This window comes from Anabas testudineus, chromosome 8 (genome assembly GCF_900324465.2).
Source record: "Anabas testudineus chromosome 8, fAnaTes1.2, whole genome shotgun sequence".
NCBI classification, from domain to species: domain Eukaryota; kingdom Metazoa; phylum Chordata; class Actinopteri; order Anabantiformes; family Anabantidae; genus Anabas; species Anabas testudineus.
In genome coordinates, this window is record NC_046617.1 from 16,276,785 (window position 1) to 16,296,915 (window position 20,131).

The window sequence follows — 20,131 nt, forward strand, 5'->3', positions numbered from 1 at the left end:
TCTGATCCAATGTGTGAAGTCGCTGTCTACAGAATAAGAGACCTGACAGCTGATGGTCAGACGTTGACCTGGCTGCACAGTCACAGAGGCTGGCTGTGTCAGCTGTTCACACTTCACACCTGTTTAAAACATATTAAAACACATTGCGTTGCATTACAGGTCATTAAGATACACAGAATAAGGTTTAGACTGACAAATCCAAAAAGACTTACAGGATCCAGCTGCTAACAGCAGCAGCAGAGCTACAGAAAACATGGTTTATGATGCAGCTTCTGCTTCTCATTAACCTCTACTGACTTTCTCATGTGAGGTTTTTATAACTGCACCATAGAAAGCTGTGTTTGCATATATGCAGGACAGGAAATAGGAGACTGCTCAGTGTTATTTTATATTCAAAGTGAACACATGCAAGATATTTTTGTCCCTGGTCATTGTGTAAAATAACTTTTTGCTGGATTCTATATAAAAATTGATTCAGATTTTTTAGCTGTTTGAAGAAACGTAAGAGGAAATTGGATCCTCTAAATGAAAACAACTGAACCAACATGTGGGATAATATAATATATACTGTACTACATCATTTTATTTATAGAGGAACTATGATAGTAACATTGAAATACTACTTCTACTAATAATAATAAAAAGTAATAATAAATACTAAAGTCACTATTTTATTAATTACATTTCATGACAATAAAAGTCTGGGTTTAATGTGGATTGTTTGGTAATTTATGTAGCAATAAAACAAGTGTTATCAAAACTTAAATATTAAAAATAAAAGTGGGGATTTTGGCTATGCATGTTCACAGAAATCTGCTTTGCAATGAATGTAAAATCAACAAAACTGGGTATTCAGTTGTAAACAGAGGAAGTAGTTTTTGTATGACTCTCCTGTTATTGTCTCTCACTGTGTCTCTCTGGCACAGTAATACACGGCTGTGTCCTCAGTCTTCAGACTGTTCATCTGTAGGTAGACTTTACTGCTGGAGTCGTCTCTGGAGATGGTGAATCGACCCTGGACGGACTGGGAGTAATAGATAGGTGTACTTGATGTGTGCACCAAAGCGATCCACTCCAGTCCTTTACCAGGAGCCTGTCTGATCCAGTTCCACACTGAGCCCCTAAAATTGAATCCAGATGTTGTACAGGTGAGTCTGTGGGATTCTCCAGTTTTTTTACTGGCTGGTTCAGACTCTGTTATGGTCTGACCTTCAGCCCCAATTGACGCAAAGAGAACAACCACCAAGAGTGTTAGTCTGCTGTACGCCATGTTGAGAACGTGCTCAGAATGTTCTCAGATCTGTGAAGCCCTTTAAATCTGATGTGGATTTGATTAGAGTGAGCTCCTCCTACATCACATCCTGCTTTTAAAGTCAAATTCATGAGCATGAACACAGCGCAGCCTAAAGCTAAACAGCATTTCAACAATGAGACAGTCAGCTGATGGTGAGATTGATAGTTAGATAAAAATCGTCTCCAGTCCACTCCAAACCTTTCCAGTATGTTGAAGCTGGTAATTTCCAAACTATCATCTTTGACACAGTGGGAGTCTGACTTCCAAGTGATAACCAAAAAACTGACAAACTGCCATGGCACAAGACCAAATGTCTGGATCAATTGCTGTGTTTGAGTCTGACTCCTATTTTGATCTACATTCATGTAATCTGGATCATGTCACCAAATGCCATTAGAATGAAAATATGTTATATTCATATAAGTTATGCACAATATGTGTAAAGACGTTGTCTCTGTGAGCGGTAATAGCTAATTAACAAGGAAAATCCCTGAGTTTGCAAAGACTCAAATATATAAAACATCATTTTTGGTTTAACTGTTGACTGATAACATTTAATTTGTTTTGTGGAAGAAAAGGGTCAGCATGAGAATCAGGGGACTGGGATCATGAAGAATCTGTAATTCTTTTGTTACTTGCTGATTGTACAAATTTTCTTATATATTTGCAGACTTTGTTTCAGCGAACTTGTCTTTAATTCATTTATGGTCTGAGGGCTCCTCCTCTGGTGGATTCATGTTACAACTGTTCAGACACTGAGGGGTTTTTGTTCAGCTCTACTGATGGTTTGTGTTGCTGTGACTGTCTTGCACAGTAATACACAGCAGAGTCTTCAGGCTGCAGATTCTGTCCATTTAGAGTCACTGTCTTGCTGGAAGAGTCTACATCGATGCTGAACTTGTTCTTTAGTGAATCTTTGTAGTATGAAGCTGATGTATGTTTCATCCCAATCCACTCCAGTCCTTTCCCTGCAGGCTGTCTGATCCAAGCTGTGTAGTAGCCCAGAGAATAAGAGACCTGACAGGTGATGGTCAGACGTTGAACTGGCTGCACAGTCACAGAGGCTGGCTGTGTCAGCTGTTCACACTTCACATCTGTTAAAAAGAGAAAAGATTATGTGACAAATGATTAAGTTATTCTTTTAAACAGTCGCTCACTTTGACAAATCCAGAGAGACTCACAAGATCCAGCTGCCAACAGCAGCAGCAGAGCTACAGAGAACATGGTCTGAGGTGAAACTGGCATGCTGTGAACTGATGACTTTGATGTGAGGTTTTTATAGTTGACCAACAGGGAACATCACTTAGTTTGCATAGACTCAAACAAAAAGGTGGCTCTGACTCAACGACCAGATAAATTCACCCAGATCATAGAGAATCTTCACTGAGATTTAAAACATTATTGTTGGTCTATTAAAACAGAAAGGATTATGAACTTTGTGACATTTCAACTTCTTTACACACTGAAGTGTGACAATGAAAATGTGAACCACAGTACAATCTACAAACAGAGTGTTCATTCTTTAAAAGCTGTGATTCTGTATTCAGTTTCATGTGAACTGTTTTCCTGTCATTATTTTTTTAAAGTCAGCAACTCCCACATGAGATGTATAATTCATTTTTGATTGATACGTCATCATTGTTACTGTAACCTTTATTTCTTTATTGGCCTATTTACTCTACTTACTTATTTATATAGACAGTAGCCAAGATGACAATATAAAAGGATTTGCTGTAGTTTTAATGGACTGTTAATAGTTTGAGTTTGCACAAAAACATAATGCAACATTATGAGCCACATTATAAAAAACCTGCTTCTTAGGAATCAGGACATAACAACTGCAAAAATCTATTTTAAGTTTAAAAAAATCTGAAATCATGCATTTATGAGTAATGTTTAATAATGATCAACAAATTTGATCTCCAACTCTGTGTGGTTGTGTCACATATAAAGCCAGTCTTAATCAGTTAACATGTTAACTGTTATTGATAACAATATATATCAATAACAATATATATCTAGCCTTGTGTTACTCATTTTACACTTGACATCAGTGATGTATTATCTTGTAAATGGTTTTAATGAAGCTAATCTCTAGTTCTAAAATTCAAAAAAGTTTTTTTTTCAACAAGACTTTTTCATGATCTGTTTACAGATTACATGTTACAAGACAATTAACATGTGTCTGATGAGTGCTGTATGATTTTGTACAGCTGTTACACTAACTCCAGTCACTGTGACTCTCGAGCACAATAATAAACAGCAGAATCTTCAGTCTTCAAACTGTTCATCTGCAGATACAGCTGCTCCTTGCTGTTGTCTCTGGAGATGGTAAAACGGCCTTTGACTGACTGAGAGTAGTAGATCTCATTACTATCATATCTGATGCTAGCGATCCACTCCAGTCCTTTTCCAGGAGCCTGTCTGATCCAGCCCATCCAGTAGTTGCTGAATGACAATCCAGTGGTTGTACAGGTCAGTCTGTGGGATTCTCCAGGGTTTTTAACCACAGGATCAGATTCTCTCAGCGTCTGACCATTAACACCTGTTCAGACAAAAAACAAATGTAGTCATATCATTTCAAGCCATTAGATTTTTACAGACTTTAAAATAACAACAGTGAAAAGTCTTCACCTGCCCAGCAGATAGTTAGAAGCAGCACTCCTGTTCTATAATCCATCATGTTAAACCGTGTGTCTACTGTTCTGTCATTCTCTCTGTAATCAGATAAGTAGAGGTGGAAGGTGTTGGATTTTGCATTGACTCCTCCTTGAATGAATTGGACCTATAGAGGGTACTTTTGTGTTCAATGAGCAAGAATGATTGCTCTAATTTTGCAACTTTTTCAACCCGTTCTGACTCAAACTCTGCATGTTGGTTTCTTTTGATACTGTAATGCCAAGTATTCTGTTAAAGCTGCCATGTTTGTCATTTAAAAATAGTTTGAATTGGTGCAGCTGCATTTTAGAAACTTACATTTTTAGAAAAGTAAAATCATCATTTTAGACAAACCCAAACATAATATAGCTTTCTTTATCTTTAGCACCCATGATGTACAGTGGAACACATTAAATAAAATACGAGTCCATAACCATGCCACAAGTTCTTTGAACTGCACTTAGACAAACCTGTGTTTTGAGTTAAATCCTAACATTAGCATTGTAATATAATGACAGTGCCAACATGATGATGTTATGTAGACATAATCCTTATGTTTATAATCTTAAGTAGTCAAGAACGCTGTCATTTATTATTAATCATTTTACTTACAATAGTTAATACTTTGTTGTTTTGTTTTGGTAATGAACCGTATTTTTGGACAGGTTGAAATTGAGGCCTAATGGTGGCTCTACATGGACAGTTAAAGTATGTCATGTTAGTAGCATTCGTCTTCTGGGGACCATGACTGTCTGTACTGTACATAATGTGTTGTCAGTCAGCAACCTTGTAAGGTGAGTCAGGTCAGCTGCATAGCAGCTCTGCCATCGGTGTGTGAATGTGTGTGTGCTTGTGCGTGTGAATGGGTGAATGAGATGCAGTGTAAAGCGCTTTGAGTGCCTGCTAGGTAGAAAAGCGCTATATAAGTGCGGACCATTTACCATTTACCATTTGTAAGCACTGAAACATTTCACTGGATATGTAAAGACTGTGACCAGCTGCCAGTATTTGTGCAGAGCTGTTGGTAGTTTGTATCTCTGTGGGCCGACGTACACAGTAATAAACAGCTGTGTCCTCGGGCTGCAGATTTTGTCCTGTTATAGTCACTGTTCCAGCAGACATGTCTCTGGTGTAGGTAAACTTGTTCTTTAGTGCATTATTTTGATAAAGGCTGCCACTGTTTCCACCATACTGATGAAAAATCCAGTCCATTGGTTTTCCTTCACAATGTCTGATCAAACCTGTTGCATAGCTGCTATCAGTCAGAGAATAACCAGAGACCTGACAGGTGATGGTCAAAGACTGTCCAGGCTGCACAACCAGTGAGTCTGGCTGGATGAGATCAATACTGTACACACCTGTGGAAACAGAAATCAACATTATTTCATTCATCTAATTATTTACTGTTTCTAATGTATTTATCAGTATGAATCCACTGAAAGTTCCTCACAGGATCCAGCTGTCAGCAGCAGTATCAGAGCTACAGAGAACATGTTGATGTTGAAGCTGAACTGATGTCTGCTCTTCTGTCAGCTACACATGGGGAGGAGAATTTATATGGTTGATGGTTAAATTATTTAAATGAATGAAAATAAACCCACAAACTTCACAGAATGAGTCACACTGATGATGTTGATTTCTATAACATTATAATAATATCAGCAAATGTAATTGTTTATTTCACAACATTTGGAAAAAACATTTTAGCATTATTTTTAAAATTATGTTTACGTGAATATTCAATATATAATATATTAATAACATACTCGATATTCACAATCAATCATTTTCCATTTTTCAGAGCAGACTTTAGTGAATCATCTGTATTTTGTGAAAGGATAATATTGAGCTGTTCTTAGTGTCACTATGTTTAAAATTTCAGCTTTTTCCTTACATATAGTAAGTGTCTTGTGTAATTGTCTAATAACAATACATCTCTCATGCTTTTGTGCTCCAGTAACACGCGTAAGCATTGTATTCTGGTTTTAAGGTAGATGTACTGTCCTGTTGCTAACATCTCTAATATACAAGTAAAATAAATAAATAAAAACAGGGATTGTGAACTTTGAGATGCATTTTGCAAGACTTTTGTATTTTATGTGAAATATTTCAAGAAACATAAAGTTTCCTTTTTATTTTAATCAATATACAGTTATTTTCTATTTACTTTATAACAAAAAAATAATAATGTCGCAACACTATATTATTTTACAATTTTTATTTTAATGTAAAATGTTTCTTTTTATTTTCTCAGTGAACTTTAAATCATAAGTGGTCTGAGGGCTCCTCCTCTGGTGGATTCATGTTACTGTTCAGACACTGAGAGGTTTTTGTTAAGCTTTACTGATGGTTTGTGTTACTGTGAGTCTCTGGCACAGTAATACACAGCAGAGTCTTCAGGCTGCAGATTCTGTCCATTCAGAGTCACTGTGTTTCTGGAGGAGTCTACATCAATACTGAATTTGTTCTTTAGTGAATCTTTGTAGTATGAAGTACTACCAGCTTTCATCCCAATCCACTCCAGTCCTTTCCCTGCAGGCTCTCTGATCCAACCTGTGTGATAGCTGCTCACAGAATAAGAGACCTGACAGCTGATGGTCAGACGTTGACCTGGCTACACAGTCACAGAGGCTGGCTGTGTCAGCTGTTCACACTTCACACCTGTAAAAAGAGAATTGTGTCATCAAAATATCAAGTTCTACTGCATAAAAGATTGACCTGTTGACAAATTCGGTGACACTCACAGCATCCAGCTGCCAACAGCAGCAGCAGAACTACAGAAAACATGATTAATGTTAAAGCTGATGTTTTGTGAACTCCACTGACAGTTGGATGTGAGGTTTTTATAGCTGAGCCACATGGAGCATCACTAAGTTTGCATAGACTCAAAAAATGGCACAACAGAACTGTAGGCTGTTGTGGTAGTTTAATTGTATGTAAATGTGCCAGCAAGACTGAAAGAGTGGTCAATATTTAAAAATAATGCATATCTGGTTTTGCTTTATGAAACAATAAATTAGTATCCCTATTTAAACACATTGTGAAGTGTATTATTGCATAGATACTTTAACTGTAAATGCTTCTAAAGACATTTCATGTTTTCTAAAAAACACACTCATAAAATGCAAAATGTGTTTATTCTTTAAAAGCTGTGAGCTGTTTTACAGCATGAGATCCACTATGAAATGTAAACATATAAGCACATTTTTAATGTACTGTACTTATGTAATTGTTGCCAGCAGAAATACTGAGAGCAGCCAGGGTGACAGTATGAAAAGATTTTGCTGTGTCTGGTTCGCAGCTTTGCATTAAATACTCTTAATAGATTCAGCACAGAGAATGAGCCTCTAGAGAAAAACAGCTGCTCAGGAAGTGATACACAACAAAATGCAAATGTATTTCTTTATGAAACTTTAAAGTATAGTAATACATTAATTGTACTGGATTTCACATGATCTATTAGCACAGCATGGAGGAGAAAATGCGAGCAGATTGTGACAACTTTGAAAAATGTAAGACAAATAGAAATTATGTCAAGTCAAGTTAAAATCTCCACCTGCCCATCAGACAGTTAAAAGCAGCAATCCTGACCTAAAGTACATCAGAGTAAACTGTGGGCCCACTGTTCACTGTCAGAGTCTCTGCACACTGATAAGTAGTATGGACGACATCGTGTGAAGACAGAGAATGCAGGACAATACAGAGAGACAACATGGTGAGAAGATGGAGGCATTAGTGACCAAATAGTGGTTCTGACAAAGAAATGGATCATAACAGATTGTGATGATGTGACTTATACATGGAAGATATGTTTGGATAGACTATACTGAAATATATATTTTTTTACTTTCTTTAGGAAGAAAGAAGGATCGTATTTTGAATGATGACATAACCAGTTTGTTATTGTGAATCCACATCCAACTCATATGGTTGAAAAATCTTCATTTTTATACCAATAAATATAAAATACCTTTAGGGAGAACAAGAGTCCCTATTTGATTTAAAGCAAAGTCATGATGGTGCAGAATTATCAGTGTGTAGAAATTTAATTTGTTTGTTTCTCAATGTTAGACATATTTAATCTCAAAATTTAATTGCAAAAGAAATCAGTATAAAAATGTAGTTTCTACATATTTTAGGAAATACTGTAGAATAATACTGCTACAATATAATTTCCTTTGATTCTTTCTTTTTAAAGCTAAGTAGATGTTGAAATACAAACTGAGACAGTTGTCTTGTGAGGTTTTGGTGATCAGTTCAGTGTGGATAACTATTGTAGGTTTTTGTGCAGCTGCTTAACTAAATTTAGTGACTGTGAGTCTCGAGCACAATAATAAACAGCCGAATCTTCATTATTCAGACTGTTCATCTGTAGATACAGCTGTTGTTTGTTGTTGTCTCTGGAGATGGTAAACCGGCCTTGAACTGACGGAGAATAGTATTTAGTGGTGCTTCTACCACTATGATGCCAGGCAATCCACTCCAGTCCTTTTCCAGGAGCCTGTCTGATCCAGGCCATATGGTAGCCGCTGACTGTTAATCCAGAGACTGTACATGTCAGTGTGTGGGATTCTCCAGGTCTTTTAACCACTGGCTCAGACTCTGTCAGTGTCTGAGCATTAACACCTGTCAAGACAAACACAAGGTAATCACTTGACATAATCTGACAAGTCCTTCAGCACAGATTTAATTGAAGATCTTTGAATATTTTCACCTGTCCAGCAGATAGTTAACAGCAACAGTCCTGTCCTGTAGTCCATGATGTTGAACTGTCAGTCCACTGTTCTCTGTCATTGTCTCTACAGTCAGATAAATAGAGATGGACGACATTTGAGTTTTGCCTTAACTCCTCCTCATCGGAAGTAGAGAGAGAATAAGAAGGAGACGGGCATGTTAGTTGAACTAACACATTTGTAATGTACAGTGAGAGAATGGTCAGGAGTTGAAGTTTTACTGGTGACAAATCTACAAACAAAAGTACATCACAGGACTAGAAACCTCTTAACTTAAGGAGTTTCCCATTGATTAGACTTAAAGCTTACAAACAACCAAATGTAAGCTGATTAGGAGACACGATGTCTTCATTTTTCGTCTGAATTATCATGGGTATTTAAATCTTCTATCAGTGGTTTGCATCAATTCATTCTTTTGAGTTACATGTATCAGCATGGTTGTTATATTGTTTTGGACTTTAAATAGATGCAGACATCAGTGTGATGGGGAGTGTGGAAAAGAGGTGAAGAGGTGAATGCAGGAGGGTTGGAGCGGGTGGAGGAAAGTGTCAGGAGTGTTGTGTGACAGAAGAGTGTCAGCAAGACTCAAAGGAAAGGTCTACAAGACAGTGGTGAGACCAGCTCTGCTCTATGGGTTAGAGACGGTAGCAGTGAGAAAGAGACAAGAGGCTGAGATGGAGGTAGCAGAGATGAAGATGTTGAGGTTCTCCTTAGGAGTGACCGGGTTAGACAGAATAAGGAACGAGTACATCAGAGGGACGGCTCACGTTGCCTGTGTTAGCGACAAAGTCAGAGAGGCCAGACTGAGGTGGTTTGGACATGTGCAGAGGAGGGATAGTGAGTATATTGGTAGAAGGATGTTGGAGATGGAGCTGCCAGGCAGAAAGGCAAGAGGACAACCAAAGAGGAGATATATGGATGTCTTAACAGAGGACATAAGGTTGGCTGGTGTGAGGGTAGAAGATGCCCACGATAGAGTGAGATGGAAAAGGATGATTCGCTGTGGCGACCCCTGATGGGAAAAGCCGAAAGAGAAGAAGAAATAGATGCAGACATTAATCAGTTATAACAGTAAGTATTGGTTTGTGAACTTTAAGTAATACACTGCTGTGTCCTCAGTCTTCAGACTGTTCATCTGTAGATAGACTTTACTGCTGGAGTCGTCTCTGGAGATGGTGAATCGACCCTTGACGGACTGGGAGTAATAGATAGGTGTACTGTCTGTGTGCACCAAAGTGATCCACTCCAGTCCTTTACCAGGAGCCTGTCTGATCCAGTTCCACACTGAGCCCCTAAAATTGAATTCAAATGTTGTGCAGGTGAGTATGCCGGATTCTCCTTTTTTATTAATTGCTGGTTCAGACTCTGTTATAGTCTGACCTTCAGCACCAATTGACGCAAAGAGAACAACCACCAAGAGTGTTAGTCTGCTGTACGCCATGTTGAGAATGTGCTCAGAACGTTCTCAGATCTGTGAAGCCCTTTAAATCTGATGTGGATTTGATTAGAGTGAGCTCCTCCTACATCACATCCTGCTTTTAAAGTCAAATTCACAAGAATGGACACAGCGCAACCTAAAGCAAAACAGTATTTCAACAATAAGGCAACTGGCTGATGGTGAATTAGATAAAAATCTTCTCCAGTCCACTCCAAACCTTTTCAGTGTAATGTAGCTGTTAATTTCCAAACCAAACAGCCAAATGTCTGGATCAATTGCTTTGTTTGAGTCTGACTCCTATTTTGATCTACATTCATGTAATCTGGATCATGTCACCAATAGCCATTAGAATAAAAATATGTTGTATTAATGTAAGTTATGCATAATATGTGTCAAGACGTTGTCTCTGTGAGCGGTTATAGCTAATTAACAAGGAAAAGAGTTTGCAAAGATTCAAACATATATAATATCAATACTGGTTTAACTGTTGACTGATAACATTTAATTTGTATTGTGGTAGAAAAAGATCAGCATGAGAATCAGGGGACGGGGATCATGAAGAATCTGTAATTCTTTTGTTACTTGATGACAAAAATATATAAATATAAAAATATATGATATAAAATTCCACTGCTTCTGCATGAAATATGTTTGCAGACTTTGTTTCAGTGAACTTGTCTTTAATTCATTCAATTCACACTGAGGGGTTTTTGTTCAGCTCGACTGATGGTTTGTGTTACTGTGTGTGGCTCTTTTGCACAGTAATACACAGCAGAGTCTTCAGGCTGCAGATTTTGCCCTGTTATAGTTACTGTTCTTGCAGACATGTCTCTGGTGTAGGTAAACTTGTTCTTCAGTGCGTTATTTTGATAAAGGCCGCCACCGTTTCCACCATACTGACGAGAAATCCAGTCCATTGCTTTTCCTTCACGCTGTCTGATCCAACCTGTTGCATAGTTGCCATCAGTCAGAGAATAACCAGAGACCTGACAGGTGATGGTCAAAGACTGTCCAGGCTGCACAACCAGTGAGTCGGGCTGGATGAGATCAATATTGTACACACCTGTGGAAACAGAAATCAACATTATTTCATTCAACTAATTATTCACTGTTTCTCATGTATCAGAGCTACAGAGAACATGTTGATGTTGAAGCTGAAATGATTGCTCTTCTGTCAGCAACACAGAGGGAGGAGAATATATATGGTTCATGGTTAAACTATTTAAATAAATGAAAATAAACAAGCAATAAAAAAGTGAAGTAAAATAAATAAATAAAAACAGGGATTGCGAACTTTGAGATGCATTTTTTTAACTAAGAGTTTTGTATTTTATTAATGTATTTAGACATTATATTATTTTACGATTTTCATTTCAATGTAAAATATTTCTTTTTTTATTCTCTTTAAATCATTCGTGGTCTGAGGGCTCCTCCTCTGGTGGATTCATGTTACAACTGTTCAGACACTGAGGGGTTTTTGTTCAGCTCTACTGATGGTTTGTGTTACTGTGACTCTCTTGCACAGTAATACACAGCAGAGTCTTCAGGCTGCAGATTCTGTCCATTTAGAGTCACTGTGTTGCTGGAAGAGTCTACACCAATACTGAATTTGCTCTTCAGTGAATCTTTGAAGTGAGTGCCTCCTGTATATTTCATCCCAATCCACTCCAGTCCTTTCCCTGCAGGCTGTCTGATCCAAGCTGTGTAGTAGCTGCCCACAGAATAAGAGACCTGACAGGTGATGGTCAGACGTTGACCTGGCTGAACAGTCACAGAGGCTGGCTGTGTCAGCTGTTCACACTTCACACCTGTAAAAAGACAATTGTGTTCTGTATAAAAATATCAAGTTCTACTGCATAAAAGATTGACCTGTTGACAAATCCAGTGACACTCACAGCATCCAGCTGCTAACAGCAGCAGCAGAGCTACAGAAAACATTGTTAACGTTGAAGCTGATGTGCTGTGAACTTCACTGACAGTTTGATGTGAGGTTTTTATAGCTGAGCCACATGGAGCATCATCGTTTGCATAGACTCAAAAAATGGCACAACAGAACTGTAGGCTGTTGTGGTAGTTTAATTGTATCCGAGTGTTACACACAGGGTAACATTTTGAAAATGTGGCAGCATGACGTACTAAAACAATGATCAATATTTAAAAAAAATGCATCTCTGGTTTTGCTTTATGAAACAATAATTTGGTAGCTCTATTTAAACAAATTGTGAAGTGTAATATTGCGTAGATACTTCAACTGTAACGGCTTCTAAAGACATTTCATGTTTTCTTCACAACATCAAGCTAAGCACTAACTAACTACCTAAATGAGCAACTAACAAGTGTTTATTCTTTAAAAGCTGTGAGCTGTTTTACTGTCAACACCACCTCCTTGAAATTCACTATGAAATTTAAACATATCAGCACATTTTGTACTGTACTTGTAGCCAACAGAAGTAATGAGAGCATCCAGGGTGACAGTATGAAACGATTTTGCTGTGCCTGGTACACAGCTTTGCATTTAATACTTGTAATAGATTCAGCATAGAGAATGAGCCTCTACATAAAAAACAGCTGCTCAGGAAGTGACAAATGACAAAATGCAAATGCAATTATTTATGAAACTTTAAAGTATAGCGATACATCAATTGTACTGAATTTTACATGATCTATTAGCACAACATGGAGGAGAAAAGAAAAAAAACAGTATAAATTATTGTTCACTAATTTTTAAAGAATTTACATAAATATATTAAGACAATTATTGTTTTAAATAAAAAACAAAAGACGATTTTGTACATGTCAACTAAAATTCTAAAGCACAATAATACACAGCACAATCCTAACAAACAACCCTCCAGCCCTCAGGCCTTTGACTGGCTGAGGTTTGTAGATCAGAGCAGATTTATAAAGAAAAAAAGGAAATTTTATTGTAGCTTTATTCTTCTACAGTATTTCTGAAAATATCTAAAAATGTATGCACTACTAATTTATATGGCAATTAAATTTTGATGAAAAATAATTTGTGGAGATTGAGAAACAAACAAACTAAATTTTTAAACCGCCTGTTCTCCTCAGGAACAAGACAGATGGATCAGAAATTGGTTGAATTTGCTAAGAAATATATATTTTTTCACGTTCTGTAGGAAGAAAGAAGGATCATATTTCAAATGATGACATAACCTGTTTGTTATTGTGAAAGCACATCCACACTGTATGGTTGAAAAAGTTTTATTTCTATACCAATAAAAAGCAATACCACACCAAGAGTCCCTGTTTGGTTTAAAGAATGATCAACGTTTAGAAATTTAATTTGTTTGTGTCCCAGTGGGAGACGTATTTGATCAGGCATCTCCACAAAATAATTTTCATCAAAATTGAATTGCAAAAGAAATCAGCAGTGCATAAATGTAATTTCTAGATATTTTAAGGAATACTGTAGAATAATAATGCTACAATATAATTTCCTTATTTTCTTTCTTTTTACAAGTTTTGCAAGATTTTGGTGATCAGTTAAGTGTGGAAAATTATTGTAGGTTTTTGTGCAGCTGCTTAACCAAATTTAGTGACTGTGAGTCTCGAGCACAGTAATAAACAGCAGAATCTTCATTATTCAGACTGTTCATCTGCAGATACAGCTGTTGTTTGTTGTTGTCTCTGGAGATGGTAAACCGGCCTTGAACTGACTGAGAATAGAATAATAGTATTTAGTGGTGCTTCCACGAGCACTATGATGCCAGGCGATCCACTCCAGTCCTTTTCCAGGAGCCTGTCTGATCCAGCTCATATGGTAGCTGCTGAATGTGAACCCAGAGGCTGTACAGGTCAGTGTGTGGGATTCTCCAGGTCTTTTAACCACTGGTTCAGACTCTGTCAGTGTCTGAGCATCAACACCTGTCAAGACAAACACAAAGGTAATCACTTGGCATAATCTGGCAAGTCCCTCAGCACAGATTTAACTAAACTATTTTCACCTGTCCAGCAGATAGTTAACAGCAACAGTCCTGTCCTGTAGTCCATCATGTTAAACTGTGTGTCCACTATTCTCTGTCATTGTCTCTACAGTCAGATAAATAGAGGTGGATGACATTTTAGTTTTGCCTTAACTCCTCCTTCTAGGAAGTAGAGAGAGAATAAGAAGGAGACGGGCATGTTTGTTGAACTAACACATTTGTGATGTACAGTGAGAGAATGGTCAGGAGTTGAAGTTTTACTGGTGACAAATCTACAAACAAAAGTACATCACAGGACTAGAAACCTCTTAACTTACTGTATTAGTAAATTTCCCATTGATTAGACTTAAAGCTTACATACAACCAAATGTAAGCTGATTAGGAGACATGATGTCTTGATTTTTCATCTGAATTATCATGGGTATTTAAATCTGTGCATTAATTCATTCTTTTGAGTTACATGCATTAACATGTTTGTTGTATTGTTTTGGACTTTAAATAGATGCAGACATTAATCAATACTAACAGTAAGTATTGGTTTGTCAAATACAATTGTAAATTGTAAAATTCTATTGAATTTTAATTATGACCTTTAAATCACTTTATATGTGGACCCTGTGATAGACTGGTCCTGTTGTATCTGTCCAGGTTGTACTCTGCCTCTCACCCAATGACAGCTGGGATTGGCTCCAGTACTCCATTGACCCTTAAGAGGAAACGTGGTCAGGTTTATGGATGGATTGAATGTTGTTTTACTTTCTTTTTACCGTCATTGTGTATTGAGGTTGGTTTAAGCTGTCACTAAATTAAATATTTAGTCAAATGAACTAATACAATCATATTATTATTATAATAATAAAAAGGTATGTCACACCTACAGTAAGAATATTCATGAAGCAAACATTTTACACTATGAATGTTACAAGAAGGGTATGATGGATGTTTCCAGTGGAGATGATTAATTGAGGAAGTGGTTTTTGAATGTCTCTTCTGTTACTGTCTCTCACTGTGTCTCTCTGGCACAGTAATACACTGCTGTGTCCTCAGTCTTCAGACTGTTCATCTGTAGATAGACTTTACTGCTGGAGTCGTCTCTGGAGATGGTGAATCGACCCTTGACAGACTGAGAATAGGAGGTAGCAGCACTGCCTGTGTGCACAAAAGCAATCCACTCCAGTCCTTTACCAGGAGCCTGTCTGACCCAGTCCATATGGTAGCTGCTGAATGTGAATCCAGAGCCAGTACAGGTCAGTGTGTGGGATTCTCCAGGTCTTTTAACCACTGGTTCAGATTCTGTCAGGGTCTGAGCATCAACACCTGTCAAGAAAAAGCAACAAAACATTCATTTCAGAAAAACAAATGTACAATTAAAATCTGTAAGTATTTTCTCACCTGCCCAGCAGATCGTTAAAAGCAGCAGGATTGTTCTACAGGCCATTGTTTGTCCACCGTGCTTTGTCATCTACCTTACACACAGATAAATAGATCTGAAAAGCATCTGAGTTTTGCATTTACTCCTCCTCCTCAGGGGGACACAGGCGGATGGGATCTTTTACCGTATTTTTACAATGTGTCAGAAAATCGAACATCTTCTTAATACATATATATATATTTATAATGGTCTGTATGATAATGAATTTGACTTTTACAACAGTACAGTCATACTATTATATTGTACCACTGTAGTACAGTTGTACTATTGCAACAGCAAACTGGTCTTTAAATCATTTGTGGTCTGAGGGCTCCTCCTCTGGTGGATTCATGTTACAAATGTTCAGACACTGAGGGGTTTTTGTTAGATGGTTTGTGTTATTGTGGGTCTCTGGGACAGTAAAACACAGCAGTGTCTTCAGGCTGCAGATTCTGTCAATTTAGAGTTATCCTGTTTTGTCCGTTTTAAGCTGTATAATAGATGTGCACAGCATAAAACAGTTGATGGTCAGACATTGCAGGCACACCCACAGAGGCTGTCTGTGTCAGCTGTTACATCTGTTTTGTGACAAATGTTTTGTGAAACATTTTCAGGTAATGACTGCAAAATGTTAACCGTTGACTAATTCAGAGAGACTCATGGGATCCAGCTGCCAACAGCAGAAGCAATTCAATTTTTTTCTCTGCAGCCTGCTGACTTCTTTTTTCTGAGGTAACAACATAATCTAAGAAACACAGAGGTTTATATTTGTTTGACCACAGCTAGTGTCTACTGCATTAATTGCATGTTGTTGCCTGGCATAAAAGAGACTTTACTTTATATATTATAATACTTCAATATTCCTCTGGCTATTAGTAATAGTGAATACTGTAACCAATCTTATAATGTTAGTACAAGAAGCATGTATTCATTGATGATTTAGTTGTTGTAATGAGTGTCTATATGTCACATGAGTCTTTGTGTCATGTTTTGGGTTTTTGTGCAGATCTACCAGTGGTTTGTATCACTGTGGTTAACGTGCACAGTAATAAACAGCTGTGTCCTCAGGCTGCAGATTCTGTCCTGTTAGAGTCACTGTTCCAGCAGAAGTGTCTCTGCTGTAAGTGAACTTGTTCTTCAAATCATTATTGAGAGTTAAGCTTCCTCCACCCCACATATGGGAGTTAATCCAGTCCATTGGTTTTCCTTCACGCTGTCTGTTCCAACCTGTTGCATAGTTGTCATCAGTCATAGAATAACCAGAGACCTGACAGGTGATGGTCAAAGACTGTCCAGGCTGCACAACCAGTGATTCTGGCTGGATGAGATCAATACTGTACACACCTGTAGACACAAAACAAGAAATCACCGTTAACTATACAGTAGAATGACTCAATCTTCTGAATATTCAGAATTTCTAAACTGTGTATATTAGTGTGAATTCACTGAAAGTTCCTCACAGGATCCAGCTGTCAGCAGCAGTATCAGAGCTACAGAGAACATGTTGACGTTGTTGAAGCTGAACTGATGTCTGCTCTTCTGTCCTCACACTGACTCATAAGTGCAAACTTCACTTCCTTATAGTAACACTGATTTGCATATTGTTACATTTTTAATGAAAGAACTTTTCATTAAGTTAAATTAAGTTTAAATAGAACATATAGACATTTAGGATAAATAACAAACAAAACAAAACATCCTGTACTTCCTGAAAGTAATTTATGGGTTAAAAACGTTTAGATGCCTGTCTGCTGCCTTCACTAATCATTTAAACCGTTTTCACACTTAATTGCTTAAGCAGTCGAGAATCAAGAGAAACATATTCTCTCTCCACAGCCCCTGCTATACTTTGTGTAGTTCTGATTTCACCATATAAATTCCTACAGACTAAAAAGCAGTCAGACAATCTGACTGTAGGCGAATAAATGTCAGATTAAACATTTAATAAACATAATACAGAAACTATTTGTCTGCACAATTATTATACAATACTTTAGTAACTATCTGATTATTCCTAAGATTTCCTAAGTATTATCATTCAGTAGCAATAATATTCTTCTTTGGAAGTATTGTCTTGGGAAGTGAACACTTTCAAAAGCCCAACAAATGCAATATTTTGAAAAACATCAACGTAATAGGCACCAGTACTCCCATAACCCTCAAGAGGAAAAGTGATTAGAATAATGGATGAATGGACATCACAGTGATAAGTTTTTAATTAATTTACATTTTCTTGAACTCTAAGGACGTTAATTATGTAACTGTGGTCAATCAATCTAGCTAGGCTCCAGGGATCTTGTACAGCTTCCCTAAAAACTTCAGTCACTGTGGATGTCGAGCACAATAATAAACAGCAGAGTCTTCAGTCTTCAGACTGCTCATCTGCAGATACACCTGTTGTTTGCTGTTGTCTCTGGAGATGGTAAAACGGCCTTGGACTGACTGAGAGTAGTAAGTGATAGAACCAGTAGGTTTACTGACTAATGCAACCCACTCCAGTCCTTTTCTGGGAGCCTGTCGGATCCAGTGCATTTCATAGTTACTGAATGTGAATCCAGAGGCTGTACAGGTCAATGTGTGTGAATCTCCAGGCTCTTTAACCACTGGTTCAGATTCTGTCAGAGTCTGAGCATCAACACCTGTCTAGACAAAGACAAAATCCTAAAATGAGAATGGAAATCGGAAATGTGACAAAATAAGATCAGTGAAAATCATCACCTGCCCAGCAGATAGTGAAAAGCAGCAGTACTGTCCTATAACTCATCATGTTAGACTGTGTGTCCACTGGTCTTTGTCACTATCTCAGCAGACAGATATTTAGAGGTGGAAGACGTATTTTGCATGGACTCCTCCTCACAGTGAGAATAGTGCTGGGGTGGACTTGGACTATTGGCCATGTTGAGCTTGAATTGAGTTGCTTAAAGTTTTTCAATTAGATATCTGATATCAATTGTGCTTTCATTCAACATTCAATTAAAGATTTGCAACATTTGCATTTTTGCAGCTAAATATGATTCAATAGCTGTTGGTTTTCCAAAACAAAGTAGTAGTTTCTGCTTCACAAGTCTTTTATAAATAATGCTTCTCATCAGATTTAGCTAAATATTAAATTCTAGTTGGAAATGAATTTTACACTGTACACTTAGAGTTTATTTTCAGAGCTATCTCTAAAAATAAACAGATAAATAAAGCCAGTGCATTTTTCTTGTCTAACAAGATTTAAGATGACACCATACACTTGTGTAGAGAGATTTGTAGAGAGTTTTTATTAATTAGTTTTGGTTCTTGATTTGTTTTTTTATTAATATGTCACCACATACATTATTGGTTTTTCATTTGAACATGCAGAAATAACTCTGTCATGAACTAAGAAGAAAAGAAGATGCAACGTGTTTTTCTCTCTAAACATCATTCGTGGTCTGAGGGCTCCTCCTCTGGCAGGTTCATGTCAAGCGTTTAAGCACTGAGGGGTTTTTGTTCAGCTCTACTGATGGTTTGTGTCACTGTGACTCTCTGGCACAGTAATACACAGCAGAGTCTTCAGGCTGCAGATTCTGTCCATTCAGAGTCACTGTGTTGCTGGAAGAGTCTAAGTTGACACTGAACTTGTTCTTCAGTGAGTCTTTGATGCTTGTGTCTCTACTTATCCACTCCAGTCCTTTCCCTGCAGGCTGTCTGATCCAAGCTGTGTAGTGGCTGCTCACAGAATAAGAGACCTGACAGCTGATGGTCAGACTTTGACCTGGCTGCACAGTCACAGAGGCTGGCTGTGTCAGCTGTTCACACTTCACACCTGTTTAAAACATATTAAAACACATTGCGTTGCATTACAGGTCACTGAGATACACAGAATAAGGTTTAGACTGACAAATCCAAAAAGACTTACAGGATCCAGCTGCTAACAGCAGCAGTAGAACAACAGGAAACATGGTTTATGATACAGCTTCTGTTTCTCATTAACCTCTACTGACTTTCTCATGTGAGGTTTTTATAACTGCCCCACAGAAAGCTGTGTTTGCATAGATGCAGGACAGGAACTAGAAGACTGCTCAGTGTTATTTCAAAGTTAGAGTGAACACATCCTACATTTTTGAAAATGATTTCCCGTAATGGAAAAATAAAAGTAATAATGTAACTGTAGAAATACAAAGCTTTAAAGACATTGTTCAAATACAAATTATTGTGTTAATGAACTAAAAGCTACCCCAGAAATCACATATTTTTCAATTCCATTAGCCCACTTAAGTTTCCGAATAGAATTTATTGACTGTCAAAACCTCCTACATGTGGTTCAAGATTTATTTCAAATGTATCAGCAGAACGTTTTTCAGCTTTAATTCATTTGCTGCATTTATTTATTTTATCAATTGTAATATAATAAATATTAACATGTTTGTTGCAAAAACCGGAACTGGTAAATAACATAAAAATCATTTGCTGAATTTCATAAAAGACTCTTAATGGTTTCACTTATTGTAGCTGTTTGAAGAAACATATGAGGAAATTGGAGCCTCTAAATGAAAACAACTGAACCAACATGTGGGGTAATATAATATATACTGTACTAAACTACATCATTGTATTTATAGAGTAACTATAGTAGTTAAAGCATTTGCAAGTTACTTTTTGCAACAATAAACTACCACTAAG

The 20,131-nt window shown here is 37.3% G+C and overlaps 1 protein-coding gene, 2 pseudogenes and 6 gene segments (V, D, J or C); all 9 read right to left on the minus strand.

Annotated features, from left to right (window-relative positions):
* LOC113149229 overlaps window positions 1-2,518 on the minus strand; it is a 251,219-nt gene extending 248,701 nt beyond the window's left edge. Inside the window, exons 1-2 of the mRNA XM_026341229.1 lie at window positions 2,476-2,518; window positions 2,097-2,388 (exon numbers count right to left, since the gene is read on the minus strand). Of these exons, the coding sequence (XP_026197014.1) occupies window positions 2,097-2,388; window positions 2,476-2,518 (335 nt within the window). The remainder of the gene's footprint in view (window positions 1-2,096; window positions 2,389-2,475) is intronic.
* Window positions 2,519-3,525: 1,007 nt separating this feature from the next.
* On the minus strand, window positions 3,526-3,990 carry LOC113157500. The segment is given in 2 exon segments: window positions 3,526-3,839; window positions 3,929-3,990. Coding segments are annotated over 2 exon segments (363 nt in total).
* A 2,318-nt stretch (window positions 3,991-6,308) lies between these two features.
* On the minus strand, window positions 6,309-6,739 carry LOC113151911 (annotated as a pseudogene).
* A 1,832-nt stretch (window positions 6,740-8,571) lies between these two features.
* Window positions 8,572-10,126, minus strand: LOC113157509. The segment is given in 2 exon segments: window positions 8,572-8,578; window positions 9,789-10,126. Coding segments are annotated over 2 exon segments (345 nt in total).
* A 1,500-nt stretch (window positions 10,127-11,626) lies between these two features.
* Window positions 11,627-12,082, minus strand: LOC113151772. The segment is given in 2 exon segments: window positions 11,627-11,931; window positions 12,019-12,082. Coding segments are annotated over 2 exon segments (348 nt in total).
* Window positions 12,083-13,644: 1,562 nt separating this feature from the next.
* On the minus strand, window positions 13,645-14,152 carry LOC113157516 (annotated as a pseudogene).
* A 921-nt stretch (window positions 14,153-15,073) lies between these two features.
* Window positions 15,074-15,511, minus strand: LOC113157524. The segment is given in 2 exon segments: window positions 15,074-15,387; window positions 15,463-15,511. Coding segments are annotated over 2 exon segments (360 nt in total).
* Window positions 15,512-16,514: 1,003 nt separating this feature from the next.
* LOC113150268 lies at window positions 16,515-16,994 on the minus strand. The segment is given in 2 exon segments: window positions 16,515-16,825; window positions 16,942-16,994. Coding segments are annotated over 2 exon segments (354 nt in total).
* A 1,999-nt stretch (window positions 16,995-18,993) lies between these two features.
* LOC113157532 lies at window positions 18,994-19,436 on the minus strand (the record flags this gene model as incomplete). The annotated part of the segment is given in 2 exon segments: window positions 18,994-19,274; window positions 19,368-19,436. Coding segments are annotated over 2 exon segments (324 nt in total), but the record flags the coding sequence as incomplete, so codon positions are not given.
* Window positions 19,437-20,131: the final 695 nt, after the last annotated feature.